Raw genomic sequence first — 24,374 nt, 5'->3', positions numbered from 1 at the left:
CCCATTTCTTCACTTTACAAAATCAGTCCAGACTGATGATTGTGATTTACGTAGTTGCAGAGTTGTTACAAGTCAAAATTTGAGATGCATTGGCAGACATTAGTGGAGAAATTTACTCATGATTGTAGGCTGAAACGAATGAGCGCTGAAATTTATCTGTACATTTTGGGGTTTTTTGGAGGATTTTGTTGAATGGAGTGTAGTCTAATTATGGCTTTACTTCCTGAGTTATGCTTGTAGACAATAAAAGCTATTAGTGTGGTTGTTTCTTTAGATCGTTCATAAGTCTTTTTAAGAAGACTTTGAGTCTTAGTCATAAGACTTGTATTTGTATTTAATTTTTGTAAATGTAATTTTGCTTTCTTTTCTTGTATAATTATCTTGTATCTTGTAACTTTTTGGCATTTTTTTGGTTGAAGGGGAAATACATAAAACAGTCAGTCCCAGATTCTGATAGAACAGTGCATAAACTAATCTAGTCTCTTATCCCAATCTAAGGAAGGAGTGTTTGGTGTGTGGTCTGTGGATGTGAATACAGGCTAAAGTCTGGTCTGTAGAGTAAACTGCCATGCTTAGAAATGTTTTTCAAGTATAACTTAAACATAGAACATCTCTAAAACCACTTTTGAACACACATTGTTGTGGACAGGACCAAACTCTTTAATATTTTTTCACAATCTGTGCTTGAGACTTGAGGCATGACTTTTTGTGTGTAGAGGGCTTACTGTTTACTACTGTGGTTGGAACGTAGTATCGTCAGACATCTACCCTTCTGTGTGTTAAATGTAGTCTTTTCATGTCTAGAAAATTCAAAAAACTAAAACTTTAGATTTAGAATGGGATTGTCGAAAGCACACTGACCTAACTGCTCATAAAATTAATCAACAGGAGCCATTGACTTCAGTGGATACAGAATTAGGCCAGTGCTTTTCATGTTTCAAAAAAAGCTCATCCTTGATTATCTGATAAGAGTAATGTTAGCCAGTTAGCATAAATATTTTTTTATTGTTTAAAAATGTAGTGGTGTCAAAATTCTCAAAGTAGAGCTATCAGAAATCATCAGGGCAGAGAACATATTTGAAAATGAGGACCGGAATTAAAGTTGAATGAGAGAACTAGTGGACAGGATGTGCAGTCAAGAATTCCTGTACAGAAGAACTCCGTGTATGAACCATCATTTTGGGGGAAACCAACTCGAGAGAGAGAGAGAGAGAGAGAGAGAGCGCGCTATTTCCAGAGTTGAAGCTTTGTACCATTTTGGTGGAGGGACCGGATTCAAAGGACAGGCTTTGAATGATCACTTTCACGAAACTGATTAGTGGATTAAATCTTCATGATGGTATAGGAGTAACTTCAATTGGTTTTTCAATGGATATTCATTAAACTAATATCTGTCAGAATACAAATACAAATGTTTCCAACCCAAATAATTTTAATCAAGGTAGATAAAAATCAATGATTTAAAAAAAAATCAGATTTTTATTTATTTAAACCAGGTTTTTTCCCTCAAAGCATTTTATTAAAAAAATCCAGCTAAAGATAAATTATAGCTCAAATGTATCCAATCATGGAATAGGGATTATAAATTCCAATTCTATAGTATGAAACAATATATTCATGTAATGTTTTAAGAAAAGTTTTGAAAATGAGTTCCAATAGTTCATGGATTAGGGACCCAATTTTATGGGGTTTCATAGGCTTCTATATAGATTTCTTTAGGTTAATCTTTCTTTCTACCCAATGGGACTCAGTGCTCAGACTAGAGGATACCATCAGAGAGGCTTAGTTTTGCAGTTTTCAAACTGGATTTGTCTCCCCAGAGGTAACATGCTTGTTAACAGCAAAAATGTTTTTAAATAAATATATAGAGGTGAGAAATAACAGACCTCAACTGTATTGTCCCTCTGCAAATTTGTGTACGCAGTCAAACTCTAAAAGTGCAAGGTTTCAAAAAGCTAAATGAATAGAAGATTGTTGGGGCCGGAGTAGATCTAGACAAGGAGAAGAAGTCTGGAGATAAATGCGAGAAGTGAGGGACGTGCTTGTTTTGTTAAAATATTATGTTTGCTGTTTGAAGAAGAAAATCCAGAATACATAATGTTGTTGTTTGTTGTTTTAGTTAAATAAAACAATTTAAATGTCTGGTGGTGATCTCCTCCTAATACAGCTTGGCAAGAAAATCCTCCAAATATTGATAGTTCACCTCCCAATGACTTCATAAATATCTGTTTCAATTACCTTTGGTAAATGAAATCAACCAACCATTCATTTTCTGATATAGCTGTAAAACTAATTCAGAAGTTTTCAAAATAAATCATTGTTTAAAAATGTATAGTGTGTACCTTCTAAAAATGAAACCTTCATCCATCTCCGAGTTGTGAAGAATGTGTTAAATGTTCATTCTTGTTGGTTGTTGTAACCTTATGTAGAAAACCATGATTAAATAGTCTTCCTGACTAGTGATTTAAATCATGATTTAAATCAAATTCACCCCGATTTTAATCATACCTGAAAACTGTTCTGTATCATCATTGTTTAAAAAAAATACACATAGCTGACCGGTAAACCAAAATACACAAGACAAAATGGATCCTTCTGAGAATGCAACAGTGACCAGTTTTATCCTGCAGACTCAAATAACCATAAGCAAGATATTTGTATGCTTTTTGAAGCTTTTAAAGCTTCAACTCGAAGCTGGCACAACTGGAACTTAACTTTCTACAAAATCGGTGGGAAAACATGGGACACAGCTATATCTGTGTATCAATCAATCAACTGTAGAATAAAGATAGACATGCATATGGAAACCTTCATGCAAGAGGAAGTAAAACAGGAGTGCAGTCTCGGCCCAGTCCTTGCCAGTATGTACATCTGTAGCAAATCCCAGGATTTCCACTAAATGCCTGATACCTGCTGCTGATCTGGTCATACTGTTGCCCTCTTAATATATTTATACAAAAGAATTTCCACTTGCTAGAAGTGTACTGTAAAATAGGTTCTACAGAGCAGCCTGGGAACAATCAAAACTTCTTTTTTCTTTTTTTTTTTTTAACAAAACAATTTATTAAAGACACAGAAATCAAACATCTTAATGATGTTCCTGGGCATCATAATAAATGTACCATGAAGCCTTATATAGCTATTAAAAAAAAAATCTCACATCTAGACTTTTGCATGCAATAAAGAACCATTAAATAACTCGTGGTTTTATCAGAAAGTGGTAATCTATGTTACAATATAATTCCAGCTATTCTACTGCATGGGAATGTATTCTAGTGCCATCTTTAGCTACCATGATAACAGTTGAGACAAAATTCCAGTGGAAACCATTTCCCCTCCACTTCCACTAATTACTATTTATTAGACAAGTACTCAGCAACAATGATTAGAGCAGACCTAATCAACATACAGAAAAGAACTCTAAACTTTTGGTGCCCTCTCTGCCAAAACAGCATAGGTCTCTCCATTACAAAGCACTAGAGCAGTGATCTCCAAACTTTTTGGCTCGCGCACCCCCAGGGTGAAGACTGGAAAACCTGCCGCAGGCGCACGGCTGACAGAAAACTGGAAGATTTACCGTAGGCGGGCCACCAGAGGGGAACACCAGCCATGGACGTGCAGAGCTGCTGCCAAAGGAAAAAAAACAGCAGAGTGCCATTTGGTGCTCCTGCCGTTGCACATCCCCTGGGATGCATCCCAGTTTGGAGACCACTGCACTGGAGGATCAAAAAATGAATCTAATTACAAGTATAACCCCTTACCATGTATCTCTCCTGGGTCTCACAACTGTAACCTCTTTACCAGTGAAGCAAGAAACTTTACCTAAAATTTAAAAAGGTCAAGAAACCCTGCACTGTTAAATAAAATACCAGTCTACAGTTGGAGGAACAGATCGAAACTAACCAATTAAACTGGTGTAAATCTATATAACCGAACTCTTTCACTCAGTTTTTCTGTATTTTATTATGAGGTCGTTTAAGGGCAGATTCTACAGTTCAGAAATGGTGACTATGGGCGCTCTTCAGATTATGACTGTATATGTGCAGCATCTGTGCTACCATAATATAAATAACATTTAAACTCCAGGTGGAAACTCGGAAGTAGAGCTCCAAGCAAACCAGAGAAGAAATGTAATACAAAAGGGTGCTAAAAACCATGTAAATTTTAAACTAGTGAGGGGAATAAGATCACATAGTTGCTCAGTAAGTAATGTATGCATCTTGATGGCTGTTTTGTTTTTTATTTCGATAAAAAGGATCTTGTTTACCTGTCACGCAGGCTTTGCTGTTACTCCTAGCTTTCACCAACTATGCCACAGCAATGTAAAAAATGACAGATTTCTTAAAAGTTGCACTGCTACCCACACTGTGTAGTACCAATGGGAAACTGACCATGGTCCTTAGTACTTACAAGGTTCTGCAGCTTGGCAGAGCTATGATTAGATCAAGAATTGGGTTTGGCTGCAGGCTTGAACAACATCTCTTAAGCTTCCAAATGTAAAATTAATTTAAACTTAACTCTAAAGGCTAGAAAATGTCATTTATTTTAATTAAAGCATACGTTTTTGCCATATTTAAAACTTGGCACTACACTCTCAAAGATAAGTTAGATAATTATTAAATTGTTCTTTCAATCCAGCATCCAAAATACAAAAAACTGCAATACATAGTTTGAGGGTTTGTATCAGAAATAACTACTTTTTCACAAAATCATGCACAATTCTTTTTTTTCAATGAACAGAGGTTGTAAGCCTCATAGTATCTGCTCCTGGAGGAATTTTGCACCACTGCATGTGTGCATAATTCACATGCCATGCATATTAATTTTTTTTGCAGAAAATAGTTTCTGCTGGAAAGTCACTACGGTTCCCCTTTTGCCCACCAGAGAGCGCTGTGGCGCTAGAACAGAGCAGCCACTCCTGGCCAGCTTGGGGGGGGGGGAGAGCCTGTAGCGCCTTCTTCACAGTGTCTGTCGGGCCAGATCAGGAGGCGGGATATAGGGAAACAGACAGCATGGCACTGCTGGGGGGTGAGACAGGGCTCATAATGGTTAGTGGGGGATGACAGGCTGGGGTAGGGGGCTGAATGGGAGTGGAGGCCCAGGGGACAGGGGAGGGAGTGCAGGGCCATATAGGGACAGGGAGGTGCCTTAGTGGAGACATGGGAACATGGGCAGATGTGCCTGAGTGAGTGAGACTAGGGGTCAGCCAGGGTCTGCATAGGGGAACCCCGCCCCCCTCAAAAAATCTGTTCCATACGTGTCCCATCCTACCCAACAACCCTCCAAATTCACACCCAGGTTCCTTCCCAGCAATTACTTCCCTCTCTCTCAGCTCCTCTGTTACCTCTGACTCCCCCAAATCTTTGCATTGCTTCTGAGGGGTGTGGGAAATAGTTCTGTATTGTAACTTAAATGAATTATTAATCAGAGTTCTGCGTTAATATGCCTTGTAAGTAATCTATTTGCCAAAAAACATTTCCTGAATCTTTTTTTATTAGCTGTATTGTTAAGACATGCTTGCTGACAGGTATTTTAAAATTACCAAACTAACTGAAAGTGATGTGATTATATAGTGTTGTTTTGACAAATAAAATATGCAGAATTTTAAAATATTGTGTGCATAACGTTTAGGGTTTTTGGCACTTAATTTTTGGCACAGAATTCCCCCAGGAATAACATATCTAACAAAAAAAAAAATGGGCAGTGATAAAAAATTACAGACACTAAAACCCAAGGTGGTAGTGTGAAGCCCTGACTGTTTGCTTGCAACAGTATCTACCTCTAACAAGTCTTAGAATAGTGGTCCCCAAACTGCGCAGTGCGCCCCCTGTAGAGGGGCAGCGGGGCCTGGGCCAGCCCCTATGAGACAGAGCACCACCCAGCCCTGCCCCCAGCCTCTGCTCCTAGACTCTGCTCCCACTCCCAGTCGCGGCTCTTGGCCCTGGCCTCAGCCACAGCTCCAGTCCTGGTCCTAGCTCCCAACCACAGTTTCCAGGGGGAGAGGGCAGCATGGGTAGATTACGTTGGGGTAAGGGGGGCATGACTTAAAGTTTCGGGACTACTGCCTTAGAGTATCCCACTGTACTTGGTATTGTTGAGACATCATCTGGAGTATTGTGTCCAGTTTTGGATACCACACTTTAAGAAAGATGTGGACAAAATAAGCAGAGCCCAGAAGAGAGCAACAAAAATGATAAAATGTTTTAAAAGCCTGACTGACTGACTGAAGAGAGGCTTGAAAATAAAATAAAATAATAAAAAAACTGGACATCTTTAGTCTTGAGAAAAGAAGACTGATAACAGTCTTCAAATATTATGTTAAGATCTATTTATAAAGAGGATGGGGATCATTTGTTTATGTTCACTAGAGGTAGGACAAGAAGTAGTTGGCTTAATCTGCAGCAAGGGAGACTTAGCAAGTTCTTCCTAATATCTAATCTAACTATAAGGATAGTTAAACACTGGAATAAGCTTCCTTCCAATGAAGGTTGTAAAATGCCTGTTATAGTAGGTTTCTAAGAACAAATTAGACAGACAGCTGTCAGGGATATATATTTGGGGGTGTGTGTATGTATATTTGATCCTGCTTCATCATGAGGTCATGGCCTAGATGACCCCTCAAGGCTCTTCAGGCCTACATTTCTATGATTACTTGTGGCACCTTAGAGACTAACAAATTTATTAGAGCGTAAGCTTTCGTGAGCGACAGCTCACTTCGTCGGATGCATTTGAAGTGAGCTGTAGCTCACGAAAGCTTATGCTCAAATTTGTTGGAGTCCTTTTCTTTTTGCAAATACAGACTAACACGGCTGCTACTCTGAAACATTTCTATGATTCTATCCTTTTTAAATTTCTACAAGTATTTGTTTTAGCTTGACATGCAAATAACGTCATTGAATAGTCATATTTCCTTAGATACAAAATAGTGTTGCTTGTACCCATAAGGGATTTTGGCTGGTGGGTTTTTTGCTATTTCTAAATAGCTGCCTCTGTATAGAAGAGAACTTTACAGCTTTCCAGTAGTCAGTAGTGTGTGTGTGTGTGTGAGAGAGAGAGAGAGAGAGAGCTCCACCTACTGGAAGTCATCTTGGTGTATCCTTGTTACGTTACTTGGAACATCTTCACTAAAATGTAGTGTTAATTTACCTTGTCTTAGTTTCTGTGGATTTCTGTATTTGCATCACAAATGTTTTATCTTTTTTTTTTTTTTTTTTTTTTTAAATGGGCTAGGAAAGTAAGGTGAACTCATCACACCAGATGTCTCAATAGAATGTCAGTTTTCGAATCTTTTTTTTATTATTATTTGTAGGAACATCATCTTCAGCGAGCTATCTCAGCACAACAGGTATATGGAGAGAAGAGGGATAATATGGTTATACCTGTCCCAGAGGCAGAAAGTAATATCGCTTACTATGAATCTATATATCCTGGGGAATTTAGGATGCCAAAGCAGCTCATTCACATACAGCGTAAGTATAAATATTTTTAAACTGTATGTGAGAGCCTATATCAAAAATGTTCTTTTAAAGTGATAAAGGAATTTCTTTAAAAACATATTGAACTACTGTTGAAACTTCCTTTTTGAAGATTGTTTGTGCAGCATCTTAAGATGTAAACCAGTGGTGGGTGATCTGCAGGCCACACACAGCCCATCAGGGTAAGCTGGTAGTGGGCCGCGAGGCATTTTGCAGATGTTGACCCGACTGTCCGCAAGCACAGCCCCCCGCAGCTCCCAGTGGCTGTGGTTCACCATTTTCTTCAATTAGATGGAGTATGTTTATCTCTTAAGATACACATTCTAGAATTCTTCAGCTGCATCTAGATGCCTAAGTGGCCCACTTGGGTGCTGTTGCTTGTTTTCATCTTTATCTGGCTAGGAGATTTCAACTGTTCCTTTTGGATGTGGACCTCACCACAGTCATCACTTTACTTCGGGCGGTATGCTTTAATTAACAATATCTTGAACATGATACCTGTGCCCCATAAACTGAATAGACTCCCAGTTTATTTCTGAATAAAAGATTGGGATTGATTTACAATACTCTTTTCTTGAGAGTACTGACTACTTCCATGATCATTTTACTTCCTCATGGTCTCTCCTGATTAGTATAGGTCAACTGACGTTCTTAAGCTGATTGCCCTGTGAACAAAAAGTAGTCTTCAAAATGTTACATGTATGTAAAGTTAGATTATCATAAAGAATAGATTCAATGATTGGTTAAAGATTATGCCAGATGAACCTATTTTTTTTGTTTAAGATATTAAGGTTATTGATGAGGGGAACTTGGGTGATGTCAATGTAGTCATCAGTGAAGCTTTTTGCTGAAATACCACATATAGTTGGGGTGAAATTCTGGCTTCCTGGAACTAAAAACAAAAAACTGACTTCAGCAGGGCCAGGATGTCACTCCAGATTCTTAGATTGGACTATAGGAAGTATACTGTATAGTAAAATGATAAGTAGTTGAATGCTTAGGTATTATATTTATAATGTCCTCTTCAGTTAATGTCTGCTTGCATTGTGTCAATGCTTCTGTTAATTTTATTCTTGCTCTCTGTACTTTTATATCATCTGTGTTTAATAAAAGTATCAAGTTGTTACGATCCCAGACACTGTTGTTGTTGTTGCAACAAAATACTTCCATGGTACTTCCCTGTTAACATTCACTGTATTGTTTAGCTTTTAGTTTGGATGCTGAACAGCCTGATTATGACTTGGATTCAGAAGATGAGGCCTTTGTGAATAAGTTGAAGAAAAGAATGGACATCTCTCCTTTGCAGTTTGAGGAGATGATAGACAGGCTAGAAAAGGGCAGTGGTCAGCAGGTACAACGTTATTTTAGATTTTTAAAAAAAAAAAAATTTAAAGAAAACCCCTTTCCTATGTTGCTATTTCCTGTAACACATTGGGTTTTACATTTAGCCAGTCAGCCTGCAGGAGGCCAAACTGCTCCTGAAGGAAGATGATGAATTAATTAGAGAAGTGTATGAGTACTGGATTAAAAAGAGGAAAAACTGTCGAGGTCCCTCTCTTATCCCAGCAGTAAAACAAGAGAAGCGAGATGGTTCCAGCACAAATGATCCTTATGTCGCTTTTAGAAGGCGAACAGAAAAGATGCAGACTCGAAAAGTGAGTAGATATAAAATCTGGCACATTCTTACCGTATTGAAGCATTACTAAGTCAACTTAACTTTGAATACTGAATCTTGAAAAGAAATGGGGGGCAAAAAACACTATTTGCCTGCTAATGGCACCACTCAATTGAAATAATATATACAGTTTAACTACAGAAGTGTGTATCCCAGGATTGTCACTGTCTTTTTGTAGGTCACTACAAAATCCAGTAGTAGTAATAATAATGCAGGTGATTTGTAACTTGCAGTAGATGTAAGTTTCTCTGTTTGTACTTAGACATGTCAAAATGCTTGATACAAACTCATTATAGAAATTAAACAAACTTCAATGAAAAAATTTGTTATATCCACAGAATCGAAAGAATGATGAAGCATCTTATGAAAAGATGCTTAAGTTGCGTCGAGATCTGAGTCGTGCAGTAACTATCCTAGAGATGATAAAGAGAAGGGAAAAAAGCAAGAGGGAGTTACTGCATTTAACACTGGAAATTATGGAAAAGAGGTAGAGTACATCAAGACAAGATTCCATAATCATTTTTGAAAATGTTTGCATTAAATATTCACGCTCTTGCAGAAACAGAATTAATCTAAAATGTCTTTGAGTTGTGTAAATCTTTTTTTAAAACTACTTTTTAACTTTTGTGCTTTAATGATTTTATAATAGTATAGCATGCTTTCACGTTTTACAAAGAGAAAATTAAGTATACAATTATGTACTTACAAATCAGGAAGGAATTAGTCTAGTCTTCATCCAGTCACCCTTGTTTTGTCAGTTTTGATTTAGGTTTCTTTCACTGTGCACAAATCTAGAAAGAGGAGACTTCACAAATTATAGGTAAATGTATTAAGAACATAAAAATGGCCATGTTGGGTCAAACCATTGGTCATCCATATGGCCCAGTATTCTGTCTTCTGACAGTGGCCAGAGCTAGGTGCTTCAGAAGGAATGAACAGAACAGGGCAATTTCCTGTGATCCATTCCCAGTCATCCAGTCCCAGTTTCTGGCAGTTGGAGGTTTAGGGACACCCAGAGCATGGGATTGCTTCCTTGACCATCTTTGCTATTAGCAATTGATGGACCTATCCTTCATGAAGTTATCTAATTGTTTTTTATACCAGTTATACTTTTGGCCTTCACAACAGCCAGTTGCAACAAGTTCCAAAGGTTGACTCTGCATTGTGAAGAAGTACTTCCTTATGTTTGCTTTAAATGTGTTGCCTGTTAATTTCACTGGGTGACACCTAGTTCTTGCGAAGGGGTAAATTAATGCTTCCTTATTCCCTTTCTCCATACCTCCCATGCTTTTAGAGACTTCTATCATATCTTCCCTTAATCATCTCTTTTCTAAGATGAACAGTCCCAGTCTTTTTAATCTCTCTTCATATGGAAGGTGTTTAATACCCCTAATGATTTTGTTGTCTTTCTCTGTACCTTTTCTAATTCTAATATCCCTTTTGAGGTAGGGTGACTGGAACTGCATGCAGTATTCAAGGTGTGGGTATACCAGGGCCTTGTATAATGATATTGATATTTTCTATATTACTATCTATTCCTTTCCAAATGGTTCCTAACACTGTTAGCTTTTTTGACTGCCATTGCACATTGAGCAGATATTTTCAGGGAGTTATCCACAATGACTCTAAGATCTCTGAGTGGTAACAGCTAATTTAGACCCCATTATTTTGCATGTACAGTTGGAAACAATAATCCTAATCAGCATTATTTTGCATTTATCAACATGAAATTTCATCTGTCATTTTGTTACCCAGTTCAGTCAGATCCCTTTTATAGCTCTTTGCAGTCAACTTTGGACACCACTATCTTGAGTAATTTTATATTGTCGAAAAATTTTGCCACCTCACTGTGTCCCCATTTTTCAGATAATGTATGAATATGTTAATCAGCAAGGACCCAGTCAGATCCTTTGGAGATGCTATTATTTACCTCTCCCCATTGTGAAAACTGGCTATTTATTCCTATCCCTTTGTTTCCTGTCTTTTTTTTTTTTTTTTTTTTTTTTTTTTTTAAACAATTACTGACCTTTCCTCTTATCCTATAACTGCTTAATTTACTTCAGCGCTTCTTGGGGAGGGACATTGTCAGAGGTTTTCTGAAAGTCCGAGTACACTGTATCGACTGGATCACCCTTGTCCACATGCTTGTTCGTATCCTCAAAAAACGCGAATAGATTGCTGAGGCATGAATTCCCTTCACAAACCTGGGTTGACTCTTCCCTCGCATATCATGTTTATCTGCGTCTGATAATTCTGTTCTTTACTGTAGTTTCAACCAATGTGCTTTATACTGAATTTAGGCTTACCAGCCTAAAATTGCAAGGATTGCCTCTGAAGCTTTTTTGAAATATTGGTGTTACATTGGCTACCCCTCAGTCTTCTGGTACAGAGGCTGACTTAAGCAATAGGTTACATACCACAGTTAATAGTTCTGCAACTTCACATTTGATTTCCTTCAGAACATTTGAGTGAATTCCATCTGGTCCTGGTGACTTATTACTGCTTAATATATCTGTTGGTTCCAAAACGTGCTCTTTTGGGGGAGTTCAAACCTGCTCAAAACCAGTCCAAAACCTGCTCAATCTGGGACAGTTCCTCAAAGAATGGCTAACCTAAAATGACCTAAAAAGAATGGCTCTGGTGTGGGGATCTCACCCACATCCTCTGCAGTGAAAACTGATATGAAGAATTAATTTAGCTTCTCCACAGCGGCCTTGTTTCCTTCAGTGTTCCTTCAACTCATCAATTGTCCAGTGGCCCCACTGATTGTTTGACAGGCTTCCGGCTTCTGATGTACTTACAAGAACTAACAGTAATTATTTTATCTTTAGCTAGTTGCTCTTCAAATTCTTTCTTTGCCTAGCTTATGCTTTTACACCTGACTTGCTAGTTTGTTCCTTTCTCCTCACTAGAATTTAATTTCCAGTTTTTAAAGGATGCCTTTTTGCCTCTATGCACCTTTTACTCTAATTTAGCTGTGGTGGCATTTTTTGGTTCTCGTACTGGTTTTTTTCTCTTTTATTTGGGGTATACATTTAGTTTGAATCTCTGTTATGATGATTTAAATAGTCTCCATGTAGTTTGCAGGCCTTTTTTTCCTTGTGACGGGTTTCTTTTAATTTCCATTTAAGTAGCTTTCTGATTATTGTGTAGTTCCCCATTTTGGAAACCTGGAATTCTTTTGATGTATCTTAAATTTAGGTGAAATTAAGCTTTGCCATGAGTGATGTCTATGCCAGGGACACAGATCAAAAACTTTGGGTGTGGCAGTGAATCACAAATTATTTATAGGTTTTACCCCTTTCCTTTTTCACCATCCTCTTTAACATCTGATCCAAAATCAACCTGGGCAGAAGAGCTGGCAGCCTTCTCCAGTGATATAATGCACTGTTCTGTAGGAGGAGTTTGCATATAATCAAGCACTTCTATAAACACATTATCCAACAGACATGTCCCACCCCTCCCACCTCATGATAGCCTGATGTCATCTTTGCAATATGTAGAGGTTTTTTAGTTGATTTCTGACATGGAGTATTGATCTTTAATTTATGTATGTATGTATGTTTACTCTGAGCCAATTATATGGACACTTTCAGAAATTGAAATATATCTGTTTATAAGTTTTAATCTTTTAAGACACTGAATACTATAGCACAGCAGTTCTCAAACTGTGGGTTGCGACCCTGTTTTAATAGGATCAGCAGGGCTTTAGCTTTGGACCCCCCGCCCGGGGCGGCGGGACTCGGGAGGGCTCAGGCTTCTGTCCCCTGTCCTGGGATCATGTAATAATTTTTGTTGTCAAAAGGGAGTTGTGGTGCAATGACATTTTGGAACCAACCGTTGCTAACATGATGAAAGCTTGTAATATGAGATTATGGCTCAGGCATCTTTGCCTTGTTGTTTAAAGTACTTCTTACTACTTTTAGTTTAGGTCGTTAGTACTTGTGACATACCCACCTACTAAAATAATAATTCTCTATTTTTTCCCTTCCTACTCCCACCCCTTTTTTCTTCATTTTCTACAACTTTTCTGAAGTTCTTACAGAGAACTATTATTTGGTTCCTTGCCTACTTTTCTCTAGGCAATGCAGAATCCATTATATTAATCTCTCTCCTGAAGTAATAGTGTCTAAATGTTGTCTTTTGTTTGTTAGTTATTGTCCTCTGAGGATTTTCTGATTTAGCTATACATCTTTTTAATAGTGCCCAAAGCTGTGAGTAGTATTCTAATTGTAACTACTATGTAATGTATCTAAGTTACACTATGTCGTGTACTGCAATAGTATGCAAATATTCAGGGGTTTTGACAATTTTTAGCACTTAAAAAAAATTTAATTTCAGGTATAATTTGGGTGACTACAGTGGAGAGATCGTGTCGGAAGTTATGGCACAGCGGCAGCCAATGAAACCTACCTATGCCATCCCCATCATTCCTGTTACAAATAGCAGTCCATTTAAGCATCAAGAAGCTATGGATTTGAAGGAATTCAAAGTTAACAAGGTAAAGAAGTGGTACTTATAAACAAACATTCATTGTCTTGTGTCAATAGGACACACAAGGTTTTAGACTATACCAGAAATTATGCTTATTTTTGAAGGTACAACCTTTTCTGCAAAATGAAAGACTTATCATTAAAGTACACTAGCAGATCCTCCACTGGTATAAATTGTCAGAGTCCTACTGAAGATAGGATTACTTGCATAAGAAATAAAGCAAAATGAAGACGTTCAAAGCAAGTATAGAGCAAGTGGTTCAGGACTGGGAGAGGCTCATGTCAAACTTCCATCAGGATAATCCATCTTTGTATTTTATGACTCTAGCAAGATTATATCAGGAATCGTTTAGGTCCCTATTTTCAGCTAATGCTGTTCATACAGTTTTGCCTGTGAACTAACTTTACAAACTGGCAAAAATAGTTTTTGCAGCTTACATCTTTAAAAAGTAACTTAAAATCTACAGTTTGGTGAAAGATATCTTTATAAATTCATTATTGATGTCAGTTTTCAAATGCAGTACACCTCATAGTAGTCTTATCTGAAAGAGCCTTTATCTAGTAGTCCATATGGAATTTCTTTCATCTGCCTTAAAAGGATGAATGCTTCTGGTTGGGTTCTAATCAGTCTGAGCTTTACAGACTGGTGATACATTGCTACTGTAATTAAGTTTCTAGAGCACACTATTTATTAATGGCGGCAGCTGAATTCCTCAATGTTGCTTTACTTGATAAATAGGACTATATCATTAGGCAATTATATGCAAGTATCTATACTTTTATCCCCCAAAATCTCTCTTCCTCATGTATACAACACTACTGCAAAGCTTGAAAGAGGCAACTAGAGTACTTCCTGTCAAGAATTTTTAACATGATGTTAAATTCATGTTTACACCATGTAATGGTCTATTGGGTAAATCATAAGCTTTAGTGGGCTACAGCCCACTTCGTCGGCTGCATAGAATGAAACATATAGTAGGAAGGTGTGTGTGTGTGTGTGTGTGTGTGTGTGTGTGTGTGTGTGTGTGTACACACACACACACACACACACACACACACACACACACACACACACACACAGAGACCGTGGAAGTTGCCATACAAACTGTAAGAGGCTAATTAGTTAAGATAAGCTATTATCAGCAGGAGAAAAAAACTTTTTGTAGTGATAATCAAGATGGCCCATTTAGACAGTTGACAAGAAGGTGTGAGGATACTTAACATAGGGAAATAGATTCAGTATGTGTAATGACCCAGCTACTCCCAATCTCTATTCAAACCCAAATTAATGGTATCTAGTTTGCATATTAATTCAAGTTCAGCAGTTCTCCTACACTTCAACCTCTCTGGCCACTCAGTAAAAGACTGAAGGGTCGCAATTTTGCAACAGAAAAACTTCAAAAACAGACTCTTAACAAACTTATTTTCTTGCAGCAAGAGAAAGCTGATGTTATAAGACCCAAAAGAAAATATGAGAAGAAGCCCAAAGTCTTACCTTCATCTGCTGCTGCTACTCCTCAACAGACAAGTCCTGCTGCACTGCCAGTCTTTAATGCTAAAGATCTGAATCAATATGATTTCCCCAGCTCAGATGAAGAACCTCTTTCCCAAGTATGATCTCTACAGTTTACTGCTTCTTTTCTAAGAGCAATAGAAATCTATCTCATGAACTTACCAGCTCCCTTTGTGTTTTCAAAGGTTATGTCTGGTTCCTCCGAAGCTGAGGAAGAAAATGATCCTGACGGTCCTTTTGCTTTCCGTAGGAAAGCAGGTTGTCAGTACTATGCTGTAAGTGAGACTTATTTATAAACTGTAAGACTGAGCATCATTATAGAATAAATCTTTTTAATTGTTCTCTCAAATTCTTTTAAGCCTCATTTAGACCAAACTGGCAACTGGCCATGGAGTAGTCCTAAAGATGGAAGATTAGGAGATGTCCGCTATAGATACTGCTTAACCACACTCACTGTACCCCAAAGGTGTATTGGGTTTGCACGAAGACGGGTTGGGCGTGGCGGAAGGTAAGCTGCACTTAATTATTGCTATTAAAAAGTTGTGGATAATTTTTAAAATTGACACAAGGGCAAAAGTGAAAACGAAAGACATTGGCACCCTAAAAGATAGAACATATGGAATGCTTTCACTTACTGATTTTTAGCTTTTCATTTGTTCCACTGTAAAAGCCATCCTGACACTGTTTACTTCTTTGTTTATAGACCACTACTGTTGATATTGGGGAAGGCTTTTACCACTTCAGACCTAAGGTTGGCGGTTGTAGTATAAAAATTATTTGTGAAGATTGGTTGGTGAATGGTAGATTTTAAAAATGGGTTTCCCCTCTCCCAGAACCCAGAGACCATCCTCTACTTGAGACACTGAAGTCCTGAAAGTTCAGTGTGACAATAAGGCCTAGGTGTGGCAAATCACTTAAGCTAAGTTCATGTTTAAGTACTTGATCTTTCAAAAGTGCTGTGTACCAAAGCAGTTGCCAGTGAGGTAGTTGAGCAATGGTAGATACTCAGGACATTCACTTAGGTGGCTAATTATGGACTCTAAGGAGCATTACTTTAGGCATCCACTTCTTAAAATCTTGGCCTAGAAGCATTTCTGTATTCATTTTTCTTTATATAGGTAATATGTTTTGCCATACCTAATTAAAGACTATACATATTTATACAAAATGTAAAAGATATTTAAATGAGTGTGTTTTAAAATAAGCTGGTCAGGTCATAGTTCAATCAACAAAACAAATATCTTCACTTAACTTTCAGATTTATACAATATTAACTTATTGCTATGAAAACACCTGAATGGCTGTGGTAGTGATACCAGAGAAATTCCATCTTAAAAGTCCCAAGATCTCTGGCTTCCATTTTAAATAAGCACAAGTCACCATTGGATGGAAGCTGCAGGTCACAGAGCACTAAATATAGAATTGACAGTAAAAGGTGGTAAACAGTGCTAAAAATAGCAGCAGATCATACCACTGGGAGGCAAATAAGGTTTGCAGGCTAAAAATAAAACGAACAGTTTAGAATGTTGGTAGTTGGCATGCACCGAAGAAAGATCTGACAGAAGGATAATATCAGAAGGTCTATAAAGTTCTGACAGAACTGTATAAAGGTCAGCGTGTCAGTGGGTGGCAGGAGTAGTTGAGTGGATAGTTGAGAGCTAAGAAGAGAGCACACTCTAAAGAACAGCGTCAGAGGGAGTCCTATCCCTGGAGCAAACAGAGAAGAGACAGAATGCGCAGGAGACAGTATGGTGTAATAAGTCTGTCAGATAATTATAGGTGGGTGTGGGGTGTATACGTACATGTGTGGGCTAATAAAGATGTAAGAATGTGTTTTAATTGTAAAAGGAACTTGTATACGTAAGATTTAAAGAACATCTTAAAAACTGCTCTGTGACCTGTGGATTATTAGCTCTCTGAAGCAAGGCATATCACTTAGGATCACCTCAAACTGTTAGACAACATGGTTTGGGGTGCTTTTTAGCTTATAAAGGATTTGTGTTTTATAACATCAATAAGGGGATTGTTAGTTTGTTGTATTAAGGATTCTTAATATTTGCACCAATAAAGAAGTACTGTGTTTTGAAAAGAATACTGCTTGTGTCAATCTTTATCGGAAGGCTGTATCAGTGTCCTCTGGGGGTAACAGGTCTGAGCTGTTCTTCAGAGTTTCTGAAACGGAACCACTGGCAAGCCCAAGATATTTCCTTTACTTACCCTGGAAACCCATACCTAATGAGAACAGATCAGCTATATTCTGGAGGCACCCTAATTCTGTTTTCAGGGTAATAGTAGCATCTAAATCACACTGTTATGGAATCTGTGAATTTCAGTATCTTCTAATTTAACTTCAACAAATCAGGAAAGGATCTGGATGCCCCTTGAGGGTTTTGCCAGGAGGTTAGATAGGTAGAGAGTGAGAGCGTTAGCACTTCTTGTGGCTGTGGGCATATTCAGTGGTTGGAGAGGCTGGGTTGGGTCACTTCTATGGGTGGAACCAGTGTATTCAGCAGCTAAGAAAGGAATTGGCTTACTTTTTGGCCCTTTGGAGATGCGTTTTGCTGCTTAGTTAGGATTTATGGATTAAAATGTAACTTTCTCAGTTTTATCTTCTCACATACGTAATACTTCGCAAATTTAATATTCAGTACAGTTCTACCAAGTTGAAGTGCAAAATTTCAAAAAATGTATGAGTGCTTTGCTGTTTGTTAGATGAGTCATAATAAATTCTGAAACATTGACATGACAAGTTCCAGTTTATTAAAAAATAAACACCACTCACCGTAAAGTAGGATTTAAGTGTGTGGCTGTACTTCATGATATTTTGAGCTTTGTTCATGCTAAAGAAATTCCTGCTATGAGAAACTGGTGTGTGCTGACCTTTCTGGTTTTGGCTTATTGTCTGCTAAGTTTATTGCACTTCCATTTTAGGGTGCTACTGGACAGAGCGCATTCAGACTACAACAGTACGTTTCGCAAGCTGGATTTGGAAATGCTTTCCTCAACGCAACACTCTTCAATCAGTCAAGTTGCCAATACCTCAGAAACAAATACCTCGGACAAATCTTTCTCTAAAGACCTCAGTCAGATACTAGTCAATATCAAATCATGTAGATGGCGGCATTTTAGGCCTCGGACACCATCGCTACATGACAGTGACAATGATGAACTCTCCTGTAGGAAATTATACAGGGGTATAAATCGAACAGGCACAGCACAACCTGGGACCCAGACATGCAGTACCTCTATACAAAGTAAAAGTAGCAGTGGTTCAGCACACTTTGGTATGTTTATTTTGACAAACTTTTTTCTAGAAATGTTAAACTTGACTCAGAGAATCAAAAATATTAGAATTTTATCCATTTTTTCTTTGTGATCTGTTCTAATGACAGCAGTGAATCATCTGTTTTATCACTTATACTGAAAACTAATTAGTTAGCATTTTTAACGTGAACATTAATAGAGTTTATTTCAAATGTGTGTACAAAGGCAGCACTTGTCGCAATTCTGACTTTTAGAAATGTATGAAGTCCATTTATGTACAGGGTTTTTAGTTGATATAAAAGACAGATGACCATATTAAAAATGATAAGATTGTCTAAGAAAGCATAAAACCTTAAACCCCAAATTTTCCACCACCCTACCTGTTAGAGATCTATGGGAAGACAAAAGGTTGATTTTTATGATCAATAAAATGTTACAATCCTAGTATGCATATGCACTTTAATACAACAGATTCTTTTTTTTTTTTTTTTTTTTTTTTTTTTTTTTTGCAAAAAGTCAAGACACTACCTTCCCCTATAAAAAATATTCCCCCCCCCCCCCCCATGCATGGACAAAAGTCAGAGAAATAGTTGGCCTTGCAATGTGTCAGTAAACTCTAGCTCCACAGAACTACTGTAGGAAATGAATTCCAGAACTGAGGACCTGTCACAATAAATGTTGGACCGTCAGCCCCCTGATGTTTTAAATCAGAAAACTATTAGCAAGCTCCCCAGCTGATGATGTCGGTGGTTGTTGCAGCAGTAGATGGCAGATGTGAGAAGAAGCAGTTACTCAAATAACTAAAATCCAGTATGCTTAGCTCAGTAGCTTTATTGATCAGTCAGCACTAACTGCATCTGAAAGAACACAGAAGGCCAAGAGTTGCTGATGAGCTTGTGAAATATGCTCCCTGTGAAAGTGTAATTACTCCTAAAATCATCATTTGGGATTTCCAAGACCAGCTAAACCATCCACTCCTGCTAAAGTCTTAAGTCAGGGGTTGGCAACCTATGGCACACGTGCCAATTTTTAATGGCAGCTTCTGCCTGCGGAGTCCCAGCCACCGATCCTGCTCAGCCTGCTGCCGAACCCAGGCCGGGACCTCGGCAGGCAGCAGCATGCCATTAAAAATCCTGTCTTTCTCTCCCCCCCCCCCCCCCCCGGCAGGGTGAAAAAGCTTAGTCCTGCCGGCTGCTGTTCCCCTCTTCCCCCAGCATGCTGGGTTCCTGCTCCTCCTCCTCTCCCTCCCTGCTGCTGATCAGCTGATGGCCCTTGCGAGGGAGGGGGAGAAGCAGAGCTGCAGCGGGGAGAAGTGGAGCTGCAGCGCGCACACGCGCTGCTCCGGGGAAGAGGCAGAGAAGGGATGGGGCTGTGGGAACAGGGGGTGGAATCAGCATATCCACTCCAGCCCCTTGCTGTGAGCTGCTCAGGGCAGGGGGCTGGGAGCACCCCCAGCCCTCTGCCCTGACCCCTGCACCCCCCTCACACACACGCAGCCCTGACTCCTGCATCCCCACGCATACCCAGCCTTCCCATGCCCTGACTCTTGCACCCCCCACATCCCCTCCTGAGCTCCAAACAGGAGCTCCTGGACACACCCACACCCATTTCCCACCTGCACCCCTCGCACCAAATGGGAGCTGCCCAGGTCAGCGCTCCACACCCAAACCTTCTGCCCCAACCTTGAGCTCCCTCCCTCATTCTAGCTACTGGCCAGACCCTGCACCCCAACCCCCGGCCCCATTCTCAGCACACTCCCACCCTCAGCTCAGTATTAAGAGGAAGAGAATGGGCTAGAACCAGGGAGAAGGTAGGTACCCACCCTATGTGGGCTGGGCCAGGATCACAGATCACGGATGGAACCCCAGACTGGCAGCAGGCTGAGTGGCAGCGGGCTGAGCTGCTCAGCCCACTGCTGGTCTGGGGTTCTGGCTGCCAGCCCCTTGCCAGCCAGGGCCCTGCTCAGCCTGCTGTCGGCCTAGGTGAACGGAACTCCAGGCTGGCAGCAGGCTGAGCGGGGCCGGCGGCATAAGATCAGCATTTTAATTTAATTTTAAATGAATCTTAAAGATTTTGAAAACCTTCTTTACTTTACATATGACAATAGTTTAGTTATATAATATATAGACTAATAGAGAGCTTCTAAAAAATGTTAAAATGTATTACTGGCACGTGAAACCTTTAAATTAAAGTGAATGAATGAAGACTTGGTACACCACTTCTGAAAGGTTGCCGACCCCTGGTCTAAGTCATCAAAACATCATAGTCAATTGTATCAAAGGCTACAGATGGTCAGGCAACTATGCTGGGTTTTTTTTTACATTTTCCATTGCTAGGAGATAACCAATGAGAGCGCAGAATGCTGATTATTAAATATAGTTAAATATAGTATAGTGCCAATATTAAAACTTTTTATTCAGGGACAGTTCCCCAGTCGCTGGTGGAGAGTGGAGAGGAAGGCATGCTCTCGTGCACACATTCCAGTGAACGTCATTTTATATTCTTAATATTAATTCATCAGGGCCTCAAAACAAAGTTTTCAGGTTGTTCTTAAAATACCCTGGTAAACTAAGAGCCAAAAAAACCCTTACTAAATCCCACTCGTTGCCATATTTAGTCTTAGGTGTTTGTCTCAACCCAACAGCATACCTTTGGAAAAATACATGTGAAATAAGGTAAAATCCTGTTTCCAGTATTTTCAGAAATACACACAACCAGTGATGAACTCCAAAAGTTTGGATGCTTACTCAGGAAATAGGTTTTATCCTGCCTTTCATTGTTTTTATGATCTGTCTCCCATACATATATTCTACATCTTGTCACTCTGTTCCCCCGTGCAGTATCTTCAGAGTGCATGCAAAGACAGCTACGTCCTCCTCTAGTGTTTTTCTTTCTCTCTCCACGGTCCCAGTGTTCTTTCTGTTCTACTCCTGCCAGTCATCCTGGTGTTTTTCTTTTACTGTCTATTCCACCCCTTGCTGGAAGATGGATTGGGGCTGAAACTACTACTGGTTAGAGCCTCTGATATGAGGCTTCTGGTGGCTGCCTTCTCTCTCCTCTTAGCAGCTCTTCCAGTTGCCTGAAGCAGATACAGTGATCTGAAAGAGAAGCAGGGCAGTAGGAAAGAGCAGCTGCAGTATAAGTTTAATACGAGGAGGAGAAACTGCACTAAAGATACTGGGCAAGTTTCTAGCTGCTTAGGATAAGACACACACACAAAGGGACTGTTGGCAGGTTGTGAATAGAAATTGAATGTTTATGGGTTTCAGATCACATTTAAAGATCACAAGTGAACTGATTACAAATTTGGAGTTCAAGGTTAACAGCTGTATTTACTTGTTTTTTAAATAGATTGTAGAGGTGACTCTTAAAATCCAGATAAGACAGTTTCTCTTTTAGATGAAGACTTTAATTATGTTGGCTATATCTTAAGTTTAGAAAAAACTAAATCTGTGAATAAATGTTCAGTGTATGAACATTATCAAATGTGTTCAACATTGTAAATTACTTTTTATAGTAAACATTCAATACTTACAAAATCAGTATGGAATTTAGATTCATATTTTTATCTGAAACAGTTAACTTCTAATACTTGGCATGGGAATAATACATGTAAAGATTTACCTAGTCTGATTTCATAGACACAGATGTACTTCAATCAAATATGATTTTTTTTTTTAATCTGGAGAAGGGAGTAAACATTAATACAAGTCATTGAGATTATAGCCACATGACTCTCCATTATTTTATCAGGAGTACTAAGCTAAATCACCTGTCCGCAATATAACAATTTTTAACCTAATGGTACATAGAATCATAGAAGTTTAGAGATTGAAAAGGTCCAATATATCATCCAGTCTATTTTCATGCCAGTGTAGGATTATTTTCTGTAGTACCTTTTTCTAGTGTTTCTTATCTAGTTCCAAATGTTCCTCAAAAAAGTGATGGTTCTTTGAGTAGTGATCCCTGTGTGTATTCCACACATGGAATACATATGCACACCATGCACCTGACTCCAGAATTTCTTAAAAGAAATGTGTGTTGGACCTTGTGCTCCCAACCAAGGGCATACAGGGCAGTCCAGGCTGATCCCTGTCTAGTTCCTTATTACCACCACATGATTGGAGTAGGAATCTTCTGTTCCTTCAGCTCCTTTTTGGTTCGTCATTCCTCTAAGAATTATGTATAGTTTTATGGTGTAGCACAGATAGTTAAATAACATTCCTCTCCTCCTTCTCCCCCCCCCCCCCCCCCCCCGCAAGAAGTTTGGGATAATGCCCAGGGTCCTGGGATTCACAAACTGTTTACTGTCCATACTCCTTTTCTGTGAGCAACAAACATTACTGTTGCCTGTACTTCTTTATTGAGGCTCACATTTCTGATAGACAACTCCTGGTGCTTCCATCCACTTCGGGAACAAAGGCGACACTGATAGCAATGCAGCCCCAGACAGCAACCAGAGCAGCTCTGCCAATGGACTCGCCTTGTACTCAGAGACGTATGTCTCCCCAGAAGACATCTTCGCTGTCTCCATTCACTGCTCCTACTGGGTCCATCTATACTCCAGGACATTATCACAAGGAGACAATTGTTCTCCCATTCCACCCACCAGCTTTGAAGCGCAGCCATTGGTCTTACTGCTGCTCAGGGATGTGGCCTTCTCTTCTGATGAGTTGGAGGGTCTGCAAGAGTATCTGCAGCACCAAGGAGAGGCAATCCCAGACAAGTCCTAGAAGGTCAGGGTTCCGACCTCCAACCAGATAAGATTGGCCAAGAGACAGGTGGTACCCGATGCCAAGGGGTCCCCCTCTGCTGGTGGATCCATTTTATTGACAACATTAGGGACTGTGGGAGCCCTACGCCAGGCACCCAGGAATGGTGCAAGAGTCTTATTTGCTATCACTCAGCCATATGCAATCAGCCCCATTGGAGCTCTTGGTATTGCTTAAAGTAGCTGCAAAGCTACAAATCCAGCTGGAGGAAATTCAGGAGGCTCAACACTGCTTACTAGACAGTAGTGTGGCCCTCCCCATCAGCGAGGCCATCATAGACACAGAAGAGGCAGTTTGGGACACCCCTGTTTCTTGTGCCTCTACTCCTAAGAGGGCTGAGAAGTGCTACTTTGTCCCATGCAAGAGGGAGAGTTCTTATTCTCACTCTCTGCCAAACTACAGGGTGGTGCAGGCACTTACAGAGCAACAGCACCCAAAGGCTACACCCTCTGATAAGGGATATGAGACTTGACTTTCTGGGAATAAAGAGCATCTTTTCCTCTTGGCCTTCTTGTCCATTTATGATTTGAACAATTATGCTAGACTTCTAGAATTTAAGAACAAACTTCCTGAGAAGGATAGAGCCCACTTCCAGGTATTAGTGGGTGAGGGCAAAGTGGTGGCCAAAACTTCACTCCAAGCCACAGTGAATGCAGCAGATACTGCATCAAGGGGGATGACTACGGCAAATAAGAGATTCATGATTGTAATCCTCAGATTTTTTTTGTACAGAGATGCAGAGTACCATCCAAGATCTACCTTTTGATACTGTAAGGTAGTCCATTAGAAAACAGATGAATCTCTGCTGCCCAAAAGATTTGAGAATAATGCTTTGCTCACTGTGCATTCATACCCCTTACCCCCAGAAGAAGCTTTATAGACAGGGATATAGGGCAAGACTATCTCCTCAACCCTTTTATCATCAATGTTCTCAGGAGCCACCATGCAAAAGACACTTAATGTATAGACCTAGGAACCCAGCTTCTGCAACATCCACCACCACTTAAGCACACTAATCCCCAACCGAATAATTTCTTTTTGACTGTCGAGACCAGCTTCCCTTTACTGATGCCTCCTCTTTTCCCTATTCAGGTATTTAGAGGTCACCTTACCCTATTTGTCAAAGACTGAAGGGCCCTAATGGATATTAGAAGAGGCTATCTGCTTGAGTTTCTGACCACT

At 39.4% G+C, this 24,374-nt stretch overlaps 1 protein-coding gene across 6 annotated transcripts in view; it reads left to right on the top strand.

Moving 5' to 3' along the window:
- The window catches only part of EPC1 (enhancer of polycomb homolog 1), a 114,040-nt gene that overhangs the window by 73,725 nt on the left and 15,941 nt on the right, over nucleotides 1-24,374 (top strand). For 4 of the 6 annotated variants that reach the window (XM_043509544.1, XM_043509545.1, XM_038393037.2 and 1 more), the window contains 10 exons: nucleotides 7,310-7,469; nucleotides 8,681-8,826; nucleotides 8,924-9,130; nucleotides 9,489-9,637; nucleotides 13,492-13,651; nucleotides 15,078-15,254; nucleotides 15,342-15,431; nucleotides 15,516-15,664; nucleotides 15,860-15,907; nucleotides 18,088-18,440. In XM_043509544.1, coding sequence (XP_043365479.1) covers nucleotides 7,370-7,469; nucleotides 8,681-8,826; nucleotides 8,924-9,130; nucleotides 9,489-9,637; nucleotides 13,492-13,651; nucleotides 15,078-15,254; nucleotides 15,342-15,431; nucleotides 15,516-15,664; nucleotides 15,860-15,907; nucleotides 18,088-18,440 — 1,579 coding nt within the window. In that variant the 5' untranslated portion in view covers nucleotides 7,310-7,369. The remainder of the gene's footprint in view (nucleotides 1-7,309; nucleotides 7,470-8,680; nucleotides 8,827-8,923; nucleotides 9,131-9,488; nucleotides 9,638-13,491; nucleotides 13,652-15,077; nucleotides 15,255-15,341; nucleotides 15,432-15,515; nucleotides 15,665-15,859; nucleotides 15,908-18,087; nucleotides 18,441-24,374) is intronic. The other 2 variants (XM_038393039.2, XM_038393043.2) reach the window with 1 other exon arrangement.

Source organism: Dermochelys coriacea, chromosome 2, assembly GCF_009764565.3.
Source record: "Dermochelys coriacea isolate rDerCor1 chromosome 2, rDerCor1.pri.v4, whole genome shotgun sequence".
NCBI lineage: Eukaryota > Metazoa > Chordata > Testudines > Dermochelyidae > Dermochelys > Dermochelys coriacea.
Note: the sequence above shows the minus strand (reverse complement) of the source record. Positions and strands in the feature narration are given on the sequence as shown.